General features: G+C 41.1%; 1 protein-coding gene across 2 annotated transcripts in view; it reads left to right on the top strand.

The window, feature by feature from the left end:
• Nucleotides 1–17598, top strand: part of cdc45 (CDC45 cell division cycle 45 homolog (S. cerevisiae)) — a 73767-nt gene extending 56169 nt beyond the window's left edge. For both annotated transcript variants that reach the window (XM_068055335.1, XM_068055334.1), the window contains 10 exons: nucleotides 250–369; nucleotides 1595–1726; nucleotides 2547–2645; nucleotides 4839–4997; nucleotides 8938–9076; nucleotides 12411–12494; nucleotides 13824–13942; nucleotides 15465–15541; nucleotides 16374–16440; nucleotides 17385–17598. In XM_068055335.1, coding sequence (XP_067911436.1) covers nucleotides 250–369; nucleotides 1595–1726; nucleotides 2547–2645; nucleotides 4839–4997; nucleotides 8938–9076; nucleotides 12411–12494; nucleotides 13824–13942; nucleotides 15465–15541; nucleotides 16374–16438 — 994 coding nt within the window. In that variant the 3' untranslated portion in view covers nucleotides 16439–16440; nucleotides 17385–17598. The remainder of the gene's footprint in view (nucleotides 1–249; nucleotides 370–1594; nucleotides 1727–2546; nucleotides 2646–4838; nucleotides 4998–8937; nucleotides 9077–12410; nucleotides 12495–13823; nucleotides 13943–15464; nucleotides 15542–16373; nucleotides 16441–17384) is intronic.
• Nucleotides 17599–17962: the final 364 nt, after the last annotated feature.

The following is a 17962-nucleotide window of genomic DNA, read 5'->3' as shown; positions in this document are numbered from 1 at the left end:
GCTACAAGGGTGGTGGAAGCAGAGACAGTGAGTGATTTCAAAAGGAAATTGGATGGGCACTTGAGGGAAATAAACTTGCAGCGCTAGAGCGGGAGAATGGGACTGACTGGATTACTCTACAGAGAACCAGCATGGATTAGATGAGCTGAATGGCCTCCAGTGTTATAATGACTCTGACTCTGATTTTGGTTCCTGTTTCTGTTGGTCATAAAACGAGGCTTAATTACAGCATATCATCTTGATCTGCAGCATGAAGTATGTGACAGATGTTGGCACTGTGCAGCGTCACGTCTCGCGACACAATCATCGCAATGAGGATGAGGAGAACACACTTTCCATTGACTGCATGAGAATTGCCTTTGATTATGAGTATCCTTTAATCATAGAATGGAACAAAGCAATTAGCAAAAGATGACTAAATGAATACCATAAGCTACTGTGCACTGAACATTATAAATGTGATCCTAATGCAGCAGTTGCACTTTCTTTAAATACATTCGCTCTGTTACTGAATTGAGCTTTATTATTTCAGTAGGTCTGAAATTAATTTTCATTATTTTCAATTAGGTCAAAGAGCATATTATGTGACTTTGTTGGGGTTGCAACTAATGGCTTCACGTCACAATGTGACCTGGTGCTCATGTTATTAGTCATGGATGTGAAGTTTCAAGTTTCTTTGACTGTTCAGTATTTTCCAGCAAATACAAGCAAGCCTTATTTACCTCTGTGTAGTTTGTCCTCAGGAGCTCCTCAAATGTACAGAAAAGTAGCAAATAGGATTGGCCTTTATATTACAGATTTTCTTGATTGCAAAGTTAGAGTAGGGGCCAATGGGATAATTTGTATGTCTACTTAGGGCCAAAATGTTCTATTCCAGAAAGCCAGTTGGTGAAGGATTGAACTTGAGCCAATCCTTACACACTTTTTATATTTATTTATAGAGTTACACATTACAAGCATACACCTCCTAACTCAACAGCCATAGTTTTAGTTTGTGTCTATTTATGGGGCACAAGGTACTGCCTACACCTGCAATTCAATTAAACACAATTGATGTACAATTAACATAGCAGGTGCATTAGAACATGGAGTATAGAACAAAAAGAGAGAAAATAGTTAAATACCCAAAATAAAAGCTCTAATTAAGCCATTGCACAGTGAAATGGAGCAAGAGTTTCTCTCCTGTTGGCTACCACACAATGTAACTGAGAAGGATAGATGGTCCCTCTGGGTGACACATAATCTTAGGTACCCCTAGTTGGTTAGACCCTGTGATGATCTATGGCTCCACTGTGGGTTTGCATTCTCAGACGCAGAAGAGTGTTCTACTGACACTCGTCAGATGATACGCTAATTCTGAATTTGCATGACAAAACTTTGGTCAAAGCAAAACTGCTTTGCATTGATACTGCAGTTGTTTGTAGTGTGAGTGCAGCCTTTGTCTTGCTCAGATGCTTGGCCTATGTGTTTAGTGCACACTCAGTCCAGCTTCTTAGTAAGAGGTTTAGAGACTGCATTTTGTAATCCTCTTATTATGAGCAGATTTTTAAAATATTTGGCTGCTTTTCTTTCTTTAACTGTACGCACACTGCAGCCTACGCCTAGCCCTGTATCAGCATTGGTCACTGTACGAAAGTATGTGCAACTCCAGCTACACCTATGCCAATCTCAAGCTGTGGTCCATGCAAGGTCTGAAGAGGCTGCAGGAATTTCTTGCAGACATGGGGTATGTGAATCTTTTCAAATCCACCTTCAACTGATCCAAAACATGGCAATTTGCAAATGAACTCTTGTTGAGTACCAACTTCTTGGCTGCAATGTTATTGCAATTGAATATTTAGCAGAGAGATCCTGCTTCATAATTAGAATCGATGTTCCTCATGCCAAAAATAATATAAAAGCTGTTTAACTTGCATTTAAAACTGGGTTTGACTGGTTGGCGCCGATTATGGTCAATAATAGGAGATTGACAGATTTCCAGATTCCATCGTGTTTTAAATTATGGAATCTTTTCTAACTGTCCCATTTTTGTTTTAATTTTCTCTCCTACAAACAGCATTAAGTACCTATTAGGGTCCTGTTCCCTGGTTGACCGATAGTACCCCCATCCTCCACCACCCCACTCCCCACACTCCTGAGTAGCCAGTTTTATTTGAGCTTAGATGGTGAATGTTGGTAAGCTATTTGATGGCACAGGACTTTACAGTTGAACCTGATCCTGTTCTTACTCAGCATTTCCACTTTGCTCTTGCCAGGAGTCACGTGACAGAGATAAGGAGCAGGAATCCTGGTTTATTCTTTCTCCTGAGCCCAAAGGATGGAAAGCCCAATATGAGTGCGCATACCACTGCCCCAATTAATGTCAACAGTGCAGAGGAAGAGTCAAATCTAGCAGCCTTAGGTCTGTATGACTGACTTGCGTCCTCCCTTTGCAAACTGAGTCAGTGACATTACCTTGAAACTTCCCTGTTTGTGCTGTGACCTCTATGTAATTGCTGGGTTTGTTTACTGAAATCTAACTATTAGTTTTCTCATCTATGTTGCAGACTCCCTCTGAAAGAGGTCAGGCAGAAGTTTAACTCCATGGACATCTCACTGAAGGAGAATTTACGGGAAATGATTGAGGAATCTGCTAATAAGTTCGGGTATAAATCAGAAGAATCTAAACTTACAGTTACAAAATAACTGCGGCCTGATTTTATGAAAGCCAAAGTGACTCCAAACTGCTGAATAGCGACTGGGAATTGGCTTCATGTTTCACTATGGGCAGATAGGTTTAGAAAGCACAACCTCAAAAAAGTTGAGGGTACATCTGTATTGCATTTGGAAAAAGATAAATAGGATAAAGTTTTAGTGATCATATTGAGGAGTACTTTTTTGGGGGAGAGGTGGGCAGAGTTGGTTCTTTCCTGCATCTAGAAACGGTCAGAAATTTTGAGATCTGATTGTTTAAGCATTGCTGAACTGTACACACCATCAGAAGCAGAGCTCCTTCATCCTACTCCCATCCTAGAGTCACGTGTGGTGATAATCAAAGTAGCTTTAAGAGTTGATGGTTGTAGAATTACTAATGCAAAGCTGATGGTGCTTGATTGGTCTCATTCTCAAATTGTTCTTTGTGTAGTCCACTGCTACTTGTATTCTTAAAATTATTTCTCAGGACATGGGTGTTGCTAGCAAGCCCAGCAATTATTGTCCATCCCTGGTTGCATTGAGACGGTAGTCGGGTGGAGGGGGGGGGCCTTCTTCCTGAATCACTGCAGTCCATGTGGTGAAGGTGCATCCACAGAGTTGTTAAATTGGGAATTCCAGGATTTTGATGCTTCAACAGTGAAGGAATGGTGAAATATTGCCAAGTTGGGATGGTGTGTAACTTGGATTTGATGGTGTTCCCATGCACCTGCTGTCCTTGTTGTTCTTAGTGATGGAGGTCATGGGTTTGGAACTTTCTTGTGTGTATTGTCTTTGGAAGGCCAATTGCATGACTGTCAGCTTGGCTTAGTTTGTAGCACTTGCCTCTGAGTTGAAAGGTTGTGGATTGAAGCCCCACAACAGACTTGAGCACATAGTCTAAGCTTGTAAGTGCACTGCTGAGGGAGTGCTACATTGTTTGAAGCGTTGTCCTTCGGACAGTGCTACACAAATGCAAGCCCTTTCTGTTGACCTACTATACTAACACTAGATATTGTACCAAATGGTAAAAGCAGCCTGACAAAAAATTACTGAGTATTTGTAATTAATTTTTTACTGGGAAAGAAAAAACAATTTATTCTTCATGTATGGAATGCTTCCCTTTTATTTTTTTATTTTATTTTATTTTATTTTAGAGAGACCTGTAACATGGTGCTGGATTCTATGTTGCCACCACCGAGTACCATGACGTCTGTAAAAGATGGCGGCCCGCACGTGCGGATTTCACTCTGCAGAGCCGCCGCGATCTTAAACGTGGTGCCTCATTAACATGGCTGGGGTGGACCGTGCCCCCAATGACGTGGAGAGACAGGCAAGCTGTCCCCGGCGTCCGGCACCATTTTTAAAATGCTTCCAGCCCTTCAGTTACAGTTAAAGTTTTAAAGTGACAGGATTTCCAATAAATTAAAATAAAATAAAGTTTTACTCACACTGCTAATTCCCTCTCCCACCTACCTCCCCAACGAATAATCAGGTTATTATTTGCCCTCTGCCCCACAAAAAAATAAATTTTCTATCACTACCTCCCCCTGTTCCCCCTGCTGAACATTCTTTCCTTTAACCTTAAACCCCTTCCCACCATCCCCTCAACCAATTGCGTTTGTTTTTTGCCGCTCCCCCCCCCCCACCCCGCACTGAGAAACTTACCTCCTCCCCCGTCCCCACAGGTGTGCCTCGTTTCCCCGGACGGGGGTTCGAAGGCGCATCAGTGCCAGCCGCCAGGATGAAGATGGCGGCGGCACTTCAGGAGGCAACGGGAAAATTGTTAATGCAAATAAGTAAATTAATTTGAATATTTAAATGACGGTCCCCTCGCCGAACAGCAGGGGGGCCGCCACGGGGCCTCGCCATCAATATCGGGACGGGCCCTGCCAGCGTCGAGGTCAGTGGCGGGCCTCATCCGGGGCAATCTTTATGCCCCCCACCCCTACAACGGATCCCGATGTCGAGGCCCCTATAAAATTCACCCCATGGCGGTAAACTGATTTTCCTTCGATTTGTCCAGCAGAGGGCATTTAAGAATTGATAGCAAAGCAGCATTCTGTACCTTTTAGTAACTGTTCTCTCTCGTAGTAATTAGCTAGTTGATTAGAGTGATTTGTAACTGTTACATTGATTGTTGATGGAGGCATTGTTTTTATTTTCAGAATGAAGGATATCCGAGTACAGACTTTTAGTGTGCATTTTGGGTTTAAGAACAAGTTCCTCGCCAGTGACGTCGTTTATTCAGCAGCTTCTCTGCTTGAGAACATTGAGAAAGACGATGGGAATGAAAACTTCATTGAAGCCTTAGACAGTCTTTCCAGGTATTCTTTGTCTTTATGCACTGGGCAGGATCTGAGCTACAATGCAGATATTACCTGATGGAATGGGGAGGTATTACTGGAGTAGATTGAAACTTGTTAGAAACAAAAATATTAAATTTCTCTAAAGGTATTGTGTTAAATGTAATTGTTTGTCAGAAATGTGGAAGGGCAGATTCTCCTGTTCTGCACCTGGGACTATTGTATTGCCTGGACAGAAGACAGAGAAATTTGCTGAGTTGGAGGACACAACCATAAGGGAATCCACCTGACTTTCCCTACATTTAAATTGATGGACCGAAAATCAAACAGCTTTTGTTAGGGTCGTGCGCTTCTCCCAGCCCGATTATTTCCTGCCTTTGCTATGCCCAGAAGATCAAATGGATCCAGGCACAGAGACAGGAAAATCTGCCCCAGTGTAGGTCATGCAACAATGTTGTCAGTGAATTAATTAGGTGTCTCCTATACTGATTCTATCTATAAGTAGCAGACATACATGGGGCTAATACTTCCACCAAAGGTGTGAAAGTTTGTTCTTGGCGAGTAAACATTGCTGTCAGCTGATTTGTGGTGTGTTATACATGAATTTCAAAACCCAGCAGCAGGCTTGATAGTTAAAGTGGCACAGGCAGTTCTCCAGAAGTATAGCTATCACAAACAGAATATGTTCAGTATCGGGAAAAATATTTTGGGGATGAGTTTATACTGATTTGAATCCATCCTAAAACACAGCAAGGGAAACATGTGGGCAACATTGGGAAAAATGTCCCAAGGCACTTAAGAGAAGAAATCAGACAAAAATGGATTTTTAGCTGACGAAGGAGATGTTAATAGGGGTGACTAAATGCTTGATCAAAGAACTGAGCATTAAGGGCATTAGTTGTTTTATGGCAGTCATTTGATATCAATGGTCGCAGAACCATGCTATAATCTCTAGAGTAAGCCTGGCAGTGAGGTAGCTTCACTGTAAATTAGCATGTTTGTTTTGAAATGGGCTTTGAGAGGTATTTATTGTGGACACAGACAGCAGTTAGAATTATAGTGACCTGAAGGTGTACATTTCTTCCAAAACTCTCATTCCTAATTTTCCATGGGAAAGCTGAAACAAACATATGAAAATGAAGGGCAGGAAAAGACCAGCTAGTCCACCAAGGCTCCCACACTCTTTGCCTCCTACCCACCCCACCAATCCCACGACCACGTAATCTCCTGGGAGCTACATGTACATGTGTTACACATTCAAGTCAGGTAAACAAGCGAAAATAATTTATTCTCTAGCCACAAACAGCAGTCACCACCAGGCCTATGGCATTGTGTTTTAGCAACAGTTTCATCATTTCTGTGGCAGGTCTGTCCTTTGAGATGGCAACATAACTTCACAGTTGCAACAGCTCTTGCTCTCACGGGCCATTTTATTGGTGTCTTGTGTAGCTCAATCATAAATGAGCAGTAGAAGTAAGCCCCTGTTACATGTTTAATAGATCACATAATTTGCCTTGACTCGGGAGGCGGTGGCGTACTGGTATTGTCACTGGACTAGTAACGCAGAGACCCAGGTATTGCTCTGGGGACATGGGTTCAAATCCCACCACAGCAGAAGGTGGAATTTGAATTCAATTAATAAATCTGGAATTTAAAGCTAGTCTAAACCATTGTCGATTGTTATAAAAACCCATCGGGTTCACTAATGTCCTTTAGGGAAGGAAATCTGCTGTCCTTATCTGGCCTACATGTGACTCCAGATCCACAGCAATGTGGCTGACTCTTACATGCCTTCGAAATGGCCTTGCAAGCCACTCAGTTCAAGGGCAATTAGGGATGGGCAATAAATGCTGGCCTGGCCTGCGACGCCCACATCCCATGAATGAATATTTTTTAAAAAGGCGGGTCCAGTGCAGTGGAAAATGTAGCAATGGGAACATCTTTTAATACTGTAGTGCCTGTTTCAACCACCAGATGCTGTCCATGTACTTGTACCCTTCCCTAAAAGATGGTGATTGCCGAGTACAGCAACAACCTTAAATGGATATCAACCTCTAACCACGCGGCAGTAAAATGCTATATGCTATTCTTTTGTGCTTTCAAATCAAGCTTCCTATTTCTACAGTTCAGATCATGATTGATTGCTCTTGTCTGCCATGACATGTGCAGCTAATTTGGAAGAAAAATCACTTAATGGAAACAGAGTAAACTCTGCACATATTCTATCTATTTAATTACAAATGGAAATAAAGGAATTAAGGCAGTGTTGGGACTGCTTTCCTGTTTTATTTCATTTTTGTTACTTTAAACACGAGTACACAGACATCAGTCATAACAACAACAGAATCGGATCTTTAACAAGCTCATGAAACCAACGTAAATATTCGGGCAAATCATACCACACAATTCCATTATGATTACATGATTCTTTATTATTGAGTCAACGATTCACTATAAGAACTCAAGTACATCACACTTCTCAATCCAGTGTGATTACAACAGTGACTTACTCAAAACTCATACCAATTCTACTGTTGATCTCTACTACCACTAAATCACAATACGTCAAAAGATACACAATGTGACATCAGATATATCGACATGGAGCAGGAAGATTCATTTATCCCATCTCAGTGTTTCCCAATCACTTTTTTTTAACTCCAAACACAGTGATCAGAACAACATCCCCAGACCATCAAGACATGGATGAATTACTTTCATGCATCCTTTCAGCTCCTTATCCTTGGCTTAGCACTGTTTCACAAAGCATCCCTTTTTAGCAAAGCTACAAACTGTTTTAACTCTTCGTGTGCCAATTCCACAAACAGCCCAAGACATTGAGTACATGGGTAATGTGAACCCACATTCCCACAGACCAGCTGTGAAGTTTCACATTACAATACCTTGTGTTAATACATTTAAGCACAGTCCAGCCACTAAGTTCTCCTTATATATTGTGGAAAAGAATTGTCAAAACAGTGTAACCAAAAATAATTCCACATATAAGTACTTTGAAACAATTTGTAATTGCACAAAAATGAAAGGAAGTTACAAATACTAAAGGTGTGGGCTGAATCCAAACCTCTGTCTCTTCTATCAGTTGTTAGCCTGGAAATTCTGTGGGGTTCTCCCCAATCTCCCATCGGTGGGAGATTGGCGGAAAACAGTTGTTTACACCATTTGTCCAGGAGTTCTCCAGCCTCCACCAGATGTTATAGTACAAGACTGGGGAAAAACTGCAGAATTTTAGAGCCAATAGCTTTATGTAAACCAGTCTGGGTTCAGGTGCTGTGAGGAAATGAGTCATTCTCTTATTTAAATGAACATTTCAGACAGCCTTTATAAAGACCAAAGGTCTATTATGAGATGGTTCTCCCATTCAACCGCTTTAGTGAAAGAGCCATAGAACCCCTGGAAAAATGGGGTTTCCATATGTGCCTTGATTTTAAAACTCTCAACCTTGTTTTCATGTCCCTCCATGAGCTTGCTCCCTCCTAACTCTGTAACCTCCTACAACCTTTGAGATCTCTGCGCTCCTGCAATTCTGTGCTCTTGTGCATCCCCAGTTTTAATCGCTCCACAATTGGTTGGGCCCTAAGTTCTGAAATTCCCTCGCTAAACTTCTCTTCCTATTTACCCCTCTCTCCTCCTTTTAAGATGCTCCTTAAAACGTACCCCTTTGGCCAAGTTTTTGGTCATCTGGTCTAATACCTCCATTTGTATGATAGCACTCCTGTGGAGCAACTTGGGATGTTTTACTATGTTAAAGGAGCTTTATAAATGCAAACTGGTGTTGACATAAAGAGTGAACAGGAGAACCTCCAGAAATTCAACTGCTTTCCCTCACCCCGCAGCAGGTTTTTTTTGTTAACTGGGTGCACAAAGTGAGTGTCTACAGGTGGAAAATCATAAGTTATTATGAAAGCACTAACTACTTTATGTTAACTCTTTGCTTTTCCAGAAGTAACCTGAATAAGCTACAACAGGGTCTGGAACTGGCCAAGCAGCAGCTCCGAGCCATTCATCAAACAGTTGCTAGCTGCATTTGCACCAATCTCATCATCTCACAGGGACCCTTTCTGTACTGTTATTTACAGGAGGTAAGGATCAACCTGGGACAAGTTTGAGAAACTTTCTGGGAATTTGAATGCTTTTAGAAGGATGCAGACTGCCTAGAATGTGAACTAAATGACCAGGGAAATCAAATCAGACTTGGATAAACATATTTTTACAATAGGTGCAGCCTCTGAAGCAGAGTTATGCCACTTTTACAAGAAAGGCATCATGAGAAACCAGGGTTTCCCACAGACCATAACATAATATATCAATGACACTTCCTGTGAAATGAACACCCGTAAACAGGCTGGACAATAAACTAAAAGGCTATTAAATTTGCATTGATTTTTTTTTCTGTTTATTTGTTCAGGAATGTAAGACAACACTGGCAAGACTGTATTTATTAAACATCCAAGTTGTCCTGAGTATCTGTCTGCCTTGATACATTCCTTTCCCTAATATTACTTCACTTTCTGTATTTCCTTGTATTTGCTTCCATCCCTTTGTATCACAACTCCTTTCTTACTTAGTTATTATCTTGCTCTGCTGCAATTTCTTGTGTCCCACATGCCACAGCAACTGCCAGATGACCCCAAAGATATATTTGGCTCCTACTTCAGAACACAGTAATAGTTCTGTAATTTAAATGCATATAAACAAATCTAAAGGTAAACCATTATATGCAATTTATTTCGGATCCCATTGTCTCCCATCACTTGACTGCCTCTACAGGCCTAAATCATTTGGTATTTGCTTGGACATTAAAAGAATGAACAAAAGGTCAGTAACTAGGTAGAATACCACTATAAGTGTAATACGGTATATTTATAAAAATATGTGCAACTAAATTGACTGCTTAAAAAACATCTTTTCCCTAGTAGAAGTATTAACTTTACCTTGTTTTTCAAATGTCAGCTCTAGGCAATAATCGGTCTTATTCCATTTTTCACAGCAATTTCCCCCAGTCATCCTTTTGCGCACACTACCGTCAAAAGATCTCTCTCGTGTTGTATCTAGTTTATATTATGGCTTTGTTTAGCCTGTTTCCCGATCAAGCTAAGACAGTCAGTTAAACGCAAACAAATGGAGCATGGAAGTGGGGGTGCTATTTTGTCTTGTGATAATAGCACAGCCTCTCTTATTTCTCATATAAGTTTAAAATGCAGTACTCTATGAAGAAGATTTCTGTTGTGTGGAATCTTGACACTGACTACAGGCCGGGGAAATAACATCTGCTGACCTGTAAGCCTTCATAGTTGCAGAGCATAGACTGCAAAAAGGATTATTCAGCCAGCCTACTGCCACCATTTTAAAACCAAAGGATTGACATCCATTTTATGGAGCCCAGCACATCCTTTGATCAGCATTAAGCTAGGAAATCAAAGCTGCTTCAATTTGGAGTGTCGAAGGCCTTGCCAGGAACAGCACCGGGAATACTTTAGATTGAAGTATGGACCTTTTGAAGCTACTACACATGCCAACCGCTTTGCTAAATATTAAAAGCAGCAGCATAAAGACAGTGCTAAGCAGTCTCACAGCAAATGAATCAGCAAATCATATCCAGTCTGGAATGTTAGTGGGAAAGTAACTGGAGGTGCCATCTTCAAGTATGGTGGTACCCAGCACATGAATGCAAGAGACAAGGCTGAAGTGTTTGTAGCTGTCTTCAGCCAAAAGTGATGATGTACAGTCTAAGATCTTATTGGACCTTCTCCTGAAAACCTCACAGTCATAGATGCGTGGCTGCCAATTTATGAAGAGCAGCTGAGAACAGTGGATAGAGCAAAGGCTGTGGGCCCTGTGGAAGACTAATGCACTGGGGCTAGTCCCTTGCACAGCCAAACTGTTCCAGTGCAGCTATGACACAACATACACCTGACAGTATGCCTTGGTATGTCCTATCCACTTTAAAAAAAAAAGATTAAATCTACCCTGGCAATTACTACTGAAGTGATATGAGTCATCAGTAGTTCCATAAAGCAACACGCATTCACCAATAACCTACTAACAAGCACTTTTATCCAGTTCCACCAGAACCACCCAGCTTCAGACCTCTCTAGACTTGATGCAGAAGCTGAATGCCAGAGGAGGGAAGAGTGGCTGCCCATGAATCAAGGCAACATTTGTCTGATTATGGCTTCTGTATAACTGCAGTCAAAGGAAAAATCCTCCAGTGGCAAGAGTCACAATTGATGACAAAGGAAGATCGCTTTGGTTGACTGAGGCCAGTCCTCACAGCTCAGTACATACCTGGATGAGTTTCTCAGGAAAGTGTTCTTAGCCTAGCCATCTTCAGATACTACATCAGTAACCTTCTTTCTTTCATAAGGTCAGAATTGGTATTGGTCACTGACTATTCCACAGTTTTCAGGTACACTCACAACTTTGTGATAATGAAGAGCCCATGACTGCCTACAACAGGACCTGAATAATAACCAAGCTTGGGCTGATAAGTGACACATAGGTGCCGGGTAATTGCTATTTTGAGAAAGAGAAATCCCTGCCATTTCCCATGGCTTCAACAACACTATTGACCAGAAGCTGCACTGAACTAGGCTGATAAACCTTATGGCTATGAGGTCAGGCTGGATATTCTGCAACAATTGACTTGCCTCTTGATGGCTCAGTGCCTCTCCTGCACCTACAAGGCTTACTTCAGGAGAGTGATTATAATACCTTAGCTGAATGGATGCATCCGCAACAACAGTGCCATCCGCACCCAATCACTGGACTCAGTTTCTGCACTCTCCACCATCAGTGCACTTTTGTTGTAGTATGTACAATATATAGGAACTTACCAAGGTTACTTCAACAGACTTCCCTCTCTTGTGACTTCTACCAATAAGAAGGATAAGAGCAGCAATATCAGGGGAGCACCATCACCTTCATGTAACACACCACCTGACCTGGGCATAGTTAACTGGTCAGGATCCTGGAATTCGCTATCTAACTCCATTATGGGAGCATTATCACGACAAGAACCTCCATGATTCAAGAGGAAGGCCTACAACAACTTTGGGGCAACCAGAGATGGACAATAAGTGCAGCCTTGCCACTATCACTCACATCTGAGCAACAACGTTTTCTAAGTAAGGAACAAAACAAACATCAGGTCTAACCGACCTAACCCAGACAAGATAAAATACAAACAGAAAAGGCTGTAAACACTCAACAGGTCAAGCAGTGTCTATGGAGAGCACAGTCTGCTTTAAAAGTGTGATCCCCTTTTCAGAACATACAGATTTGGCACATTAAAATTGTCATCTGTTTTGATTTCCTGCACTTTCTAGCATCCTTAACTAATGTTATGATTTATTTAACATATATAATGCAGTAATTGTGGTTTTGTTTTGAGTAAATCCTTTCCTTCATCTGCAGGGCACCCCAGATGTGAAGCTCTATTCAAAACCCATTTGTATGAAACTTTTGTGTAAACACCTGCTCAAGTGCTTTGCCCGCTCGGTACGTATGTATTACTATTTATTTATTTTATGCTGAAAAATATTTAATTGTTTTGGAGCTTCCTTGCTGGCTCATTTAGTAATTTAAGTACATATCTGAGCCGTCCAGACCAGAAGATTGATTTTCAGTTTGTGCAGACAGCAGACCTCAGCCAGATGGCAGTAGGGATGCTGCAATTGGTCTCTGTGCGCCAGAGCTATGGAGGGGAACATCAGTCAGGACTTCTGATTGCTATTTAGTGAAACATGCAAGAAATTACTATGTGACTGTGAGAATTGGATTGGATTTAGTTGTGGTGTACACACAATATTTGGGCTCTTGCATGGTGAATGGCTGCTTGGATGAGGTGCTTGGTGCTGGTGGACATGTAACCAGGCCTGAGTTAGTGCATGAAAAAAAAGTGAGATGGAGGAACTGAGGATTAATATTTGAGTTGGCCATCATTTATTCACCCCTTTAACAGGAACATCTGTGAAACCCTGTATATACATTGATTTGCTTTGGTGTCTATGGAAATACCTGACCCATTTCTAGCATTTATGTCATAAAATTGAAGTTGATGTTGCTTTGCTGCCAGTTAGATTTAAAATGCTGTTTAAGTGTAAACTTTTAAACATGCTGGAAGGATTTTTTTTAACAAACCCCATTTACCTACACACTCATTGGCTTGTCTTGTACGTGACCTATTATCATTCTGCCCTCATTCCCTCTTGTGCATTGTGCAAATAATCCTAGATACAGATCACTACCACTGATCAAGGGAGGGGGAAAGGAGGAGTGATTAAAATTATCCTTTTCTCTTTTGAACTACTCACTCAACCATATATATTCTACTCCCCTCATCACCACCTGAAACCTCCCTTCCCTTTTTCCTATTCCTCCTTCTACGAGCATACAAATTAGAAGCAGGAGTAGGCCATTTGGCCCCTCGAAATATCTGTAAATATGAATTAATGATCGTGAGGAAGTTCTTCAGTTTTTGTTGTTGTTATAACACAAAGCTGAGGTCAGCTTACTCACCACAAACACATATCAAACCTCAAACTTCATATCTGTATGCCTCCATAACACACTGTCTAGTATATCTGAGCTATCGTACATTATAGAACTATTCTAATGCAATTGTGCCACATTAAAAGGGAATATAACACAGTTGTTACATTACAGTTTTAACTTCTGATCCAGAGAGGAAAACAAAAGAAGAGCTTGGCTGTTCAAATGGTTCAGTAGAAGCTGTTTGAATTTCATGTATGTGCTTGGTGTTGGAATAGGATATTTGATGAACGCAGTTCTCACTGTCTTCCTTATTGCATTTGTTCTTCCCTGCAGACCAGGAACAAACGGTGTAAAGTGCTGCCACTGGTCATGGCAGCACCAATGGATCTGGAGAAGGGGACCGTGATCGTGATTGGAATCCCTCCAGAAACCGAAAGCTCAGACAAAAAGAAGTGAGTTTGTAATTAAGCACCATGTTTATGGTGTATAAATGGAAGATACAGTACTTTCCCCAATAATGAATACAACAACTGCTGTGGTTTATTATATCATGAAACATATAAGATCCTGAGGGGTCTTGACAGGGTGGATGTGGAAAGAATGTTTCCTGTTGTGGAAGAATCTAGAACTAGGGGTCACTATTTAAACATAAGGGGTCGCCCATTTAAGACAGAGATGAGAAATTTTTTCTCAGAGGGTAGTGAGTCTTTGGAACACTCTTCCTCAAAAGGCAATGGAAGAAGAGTCTTTAAATAGTTTTAAGGCAGAGCTAGGTAGATTCTTGATGAGCATGGGGGTGAAAGGTTATCAAGAGTAGGTGGGAATGTGGAGTTGAGGTTACAATCAGATCAGCCATGATCTCATTGAATGGCAGAGCAGGCTTGAGGAGGCTACTCCTGCTCCTAATTCATATGTTCGTATCACTAATTTTGCTAGAAGAGGGTGCAGGTGAGCTTTATGAGATTAGTACCAGGGACGCAGGACCTCAGTTACGTGGAGAGACTAGAGAAGCTGGAGTTATTCTCCTTAGAGCGGAGAAGGTTAAAAGGAGATCTAATATAGGTGTTCAAAATCATGAAAGATTGAGTAGATAAGAGGAAATTCAGTGACGCAAGTGTCAGTAACCAGAGGGCACAGATTTAAAATAATTAGTAAAACAATGAGATGAGTTTTTTTGACGCTGCAAGCTGTTATGATCTGTCATGCATTGCAATTCTGGAATGTGGTGGAAGCTGATTCAATAACAACTTTCAAAAGGGAATTGGACAAATACTTGAGAAGGAGAAAATTTTCCAGGGACGTGGGCTAAGAAGCTAGCTCTCTCAAAGAGCCGACACATGAACTTGGACCAAATGGCTGCCTATCAATTTGTTTTTCTATGAAGCGTTTTATAACAAAATAAACACAGGACTTGGCTTTTGAAGTTCCTGAGAGCAGTTCCTTTGTATAACTACACCTTTTGTACAGATATCATAAAATAATATACAGCAAAGAAATGGTTAGACGTTGGTCTTTGGAACTTGGATTCAAATTCAGCCCAGCTTGATGGGATGAAAAACCCTTTCTCACTAAGGGTTCTGTGTGAAATGAGTCTAAATACTAAGAGCATGAGTTATGACACAAAACAACCAGCACCAATCATCAACGGATGCACCATAGGAAGGTTGGTGTGTGAGATGGAACAATGTCTGGTGCAAATGGTTATGCAGCTCTGAGGTTGGTAGAGTTGAATGAGCTTTACTTCGACTTTAATTGCAGTACCTGACCTTTGAGTGTTCAATGCTGATACTGAGTGACAAAATAGAAAGATTTCAGCACCAACATCTTTCACCTTTAATGAGGACAAAGTCTCTGTAACCCAAAACCAATTGGTTTGCCAGTCTGTCATGTTGTATTTCACATTCAGAGGTAGTGTGTAAAATTGTTGAATGTGCAGTGCTGGAAATTCAGTAAATAATCATCACTCTTTTCCAGTTTCTTTGGCAAAGCATTTGAGAAGGCAGCAGAAAGTACCAGCTCGCGGACGCTGCATGATCACTTTGATACTTCCAGTAAGTAATCACTGTGCTGCTGTGAGATTAAGTTCAGCAATAATGCTGTTAGTGACTCTCTGAAGGCCAGTTTGAGGAAGAAGTTTTCTTCATTTCCCTGTGTAATTGTGATTGATTGCAGGGAGGTAACCCTTTGAAGTGTGTATGTGAGGAATACGTGTCAAATATTTTGTGCATCGCTTCAGACAATTGTTTTAGGACTTCCTTATAATACAGTAGAGGGAAATCATTCCATACGAGTATTACAGGATGGAGTTTGTGTGCTGACTGGAAAAAAAATTGAAGTAATTTTAGAAAGGTCAGATTCAATATATAAAGAATATTCTGGGTAGTTGATGGTGTGTGGTAAATAAGGAATGTATCCTGATGGGTTTTTGATGCTGTAGTGTCTGACATGAAGCTTGACATTGTGTACTTTTGAGATAACATCACTAGCCAGTGGGATATCATATTTGTGATCTTAAGAATAGTGCTTGCTAAATAAACATTTCACAGCAGCAACTACACACTACTGGTACTGTGAGCTACACACCTTTATCCACTTGCATTTTGATAACTCGCGTGAAGTATCTTATGTTGATTGTATTACGTCTTGTGCGTATAGACTTATTCCAGCAGAGAATCTTCCTCCCACAACACCAACCCCTCCCCCCACCCCCCCCACAATCCCCTCCATTCGTCATCTATTTAATACTGGTTTGACTCAGTCAGACCAACTTAACCGGTTGCCAATAACATCAGTACAGGTGTTGAGGTATTTTTAAGATGTTGCCAGCCCTGTATGCATGTCTGGTGACAGCATTCCGATTAATCAGTAGTCTTTTTATTACAGTAATTGAACTGAAAACTGAGGATCGTAGCAAATTTCTGGATGCACTGATCTCTCTGCTGTCATAAAGGTGAGTGGAGCGTCACTTACAGAAGCAGGCAGTACTCAGTGTTTCTGGTCTAACAGGGAAATGACTCCTCAGAAGCACTCAGTTAATTTTATGAATGAGGTGTTCACATTGTGCTCAAGGAAAGTAGAAATTTGAAGCAGAATGACTTGTGAAACTGGGGGCAGACCCCTGGCTGTAGACCCATTGACAATACTCTACCAACCATGCCATCTCCTTACAATGAGGGCACCATATGAATGGCAGCTGAAATCAACTGTAATTTTATATATATCCAGTAAACTGTGATGACAGAATAAACCAGATGTAGATGTGAGCCTCATTACCCAGCAACAGTGTGATGGGGAGAGGGAGCGGAAATGGAAAAGCCAACAGTATAGTAAAATGTTAGTGTACGCAGGATCAAAAGGAAGTGTATAAAGTATAAACAGGTGCTTTCGCAGAGTTGAATAAGTAGCCAATTAAACTATACATGCAAGCAATATGATTCTAAAATGACTACAGTGTTTTGACATTTATATTACAGTCTATCATGGGTTTTGTTACAGTGTCTGCTGTTTATTCCAAACACATACTGCATGATTGGTTTTGTAGTTCTGTTCGCCACTTGCAGGCACATGATTATCCATGAGCATTTTAATGTTTCTTTTTGGGAATCATTCCTATTGCTGGGTTTGATTAATGCCCTACAGTCCAAAATAGAAGGTCACACACAGTTGTGACTAAAGCTGATTTTATTTTCCCTCTTTCTGAAGAAGCGTGCTGTATTTTTTTCAACAACTAAATCTAAAATGTACTTGGGAGGTGTGATACTTGCTTAAACAAACTAGTGTGTTATTCTGAATTCGTGTCATCCAACCAGGCGTATTGTAAATTTTTGCTGTATTTTAACTTCCTGAACTTGGTGTGAGGTCCAACTAATATTTCCTGCCTCTCTCTTTCTTCAGGACCATGTCTGGTAATTTTTGACTCCGAGAAGTCAGAAGATTGTTCTTTTGTTGTATTGTGTAAAATATATTAATTATCTGCCTGTTGTGATGTCATGTGTTTTATTGACTTGTTTTCTATTAAGTGTTAGATTGTAAATTATGTAATACTGTCGGCGTACAATTTGCCAGATTTTACAGCCATACATTTTAAATAAAATCAGTACCAATTTTACATGCCTGAATTGTTGCATGACTTCGCCTTGTATGTTTTCTCCTTTTATGGAAGTACTTATCTTCTGCCTATTCCTGACAGACATAGAGGGCTGAATTTTACTGGCCCCTGGGTGGTGGGAATTGAGGCGGAAGGCCAGTAAAATAGCAGGGAGCCACATCTGGATAGCTCCCCAGCGCTGTCCCACCGCCAGGTAAGTTTCCCAGTGGTGGGCAGGAGGCAGGCCAGGATGCGGATCGGCTGCCTACTCCATGGAGGCGGGCAGCTGATTTGCGTAGTTAAGGCAAGAATTAGGAGTCAATAAGTGGGTTTGCTCGTGACAAGGCAGCCCCCTGCCAGCCTCATGGAGGCAGCCTGGGGAGTC

The sequence above is a fragment of the Heterodontus francisci genome, chromosome 23 (assembly GCF_036365525.1).
Source record: "Heterodontus francisci isolate sHetFra1 chromosome 23, sHetFra1.hap1, whole genome shotgun sequence".
In the NCBI taxonomy this organism is placed as follows: domain Eukaryota; kingdom Metazoa; phylum Chordata; class Chondrichthyes; order Heterodontiformes; family Heterodontidae; genus Heterodontus; species Heterodontus francisci.
This window is presented reverse-complemented; position numbering and strand designations above follow the sequence as displayed.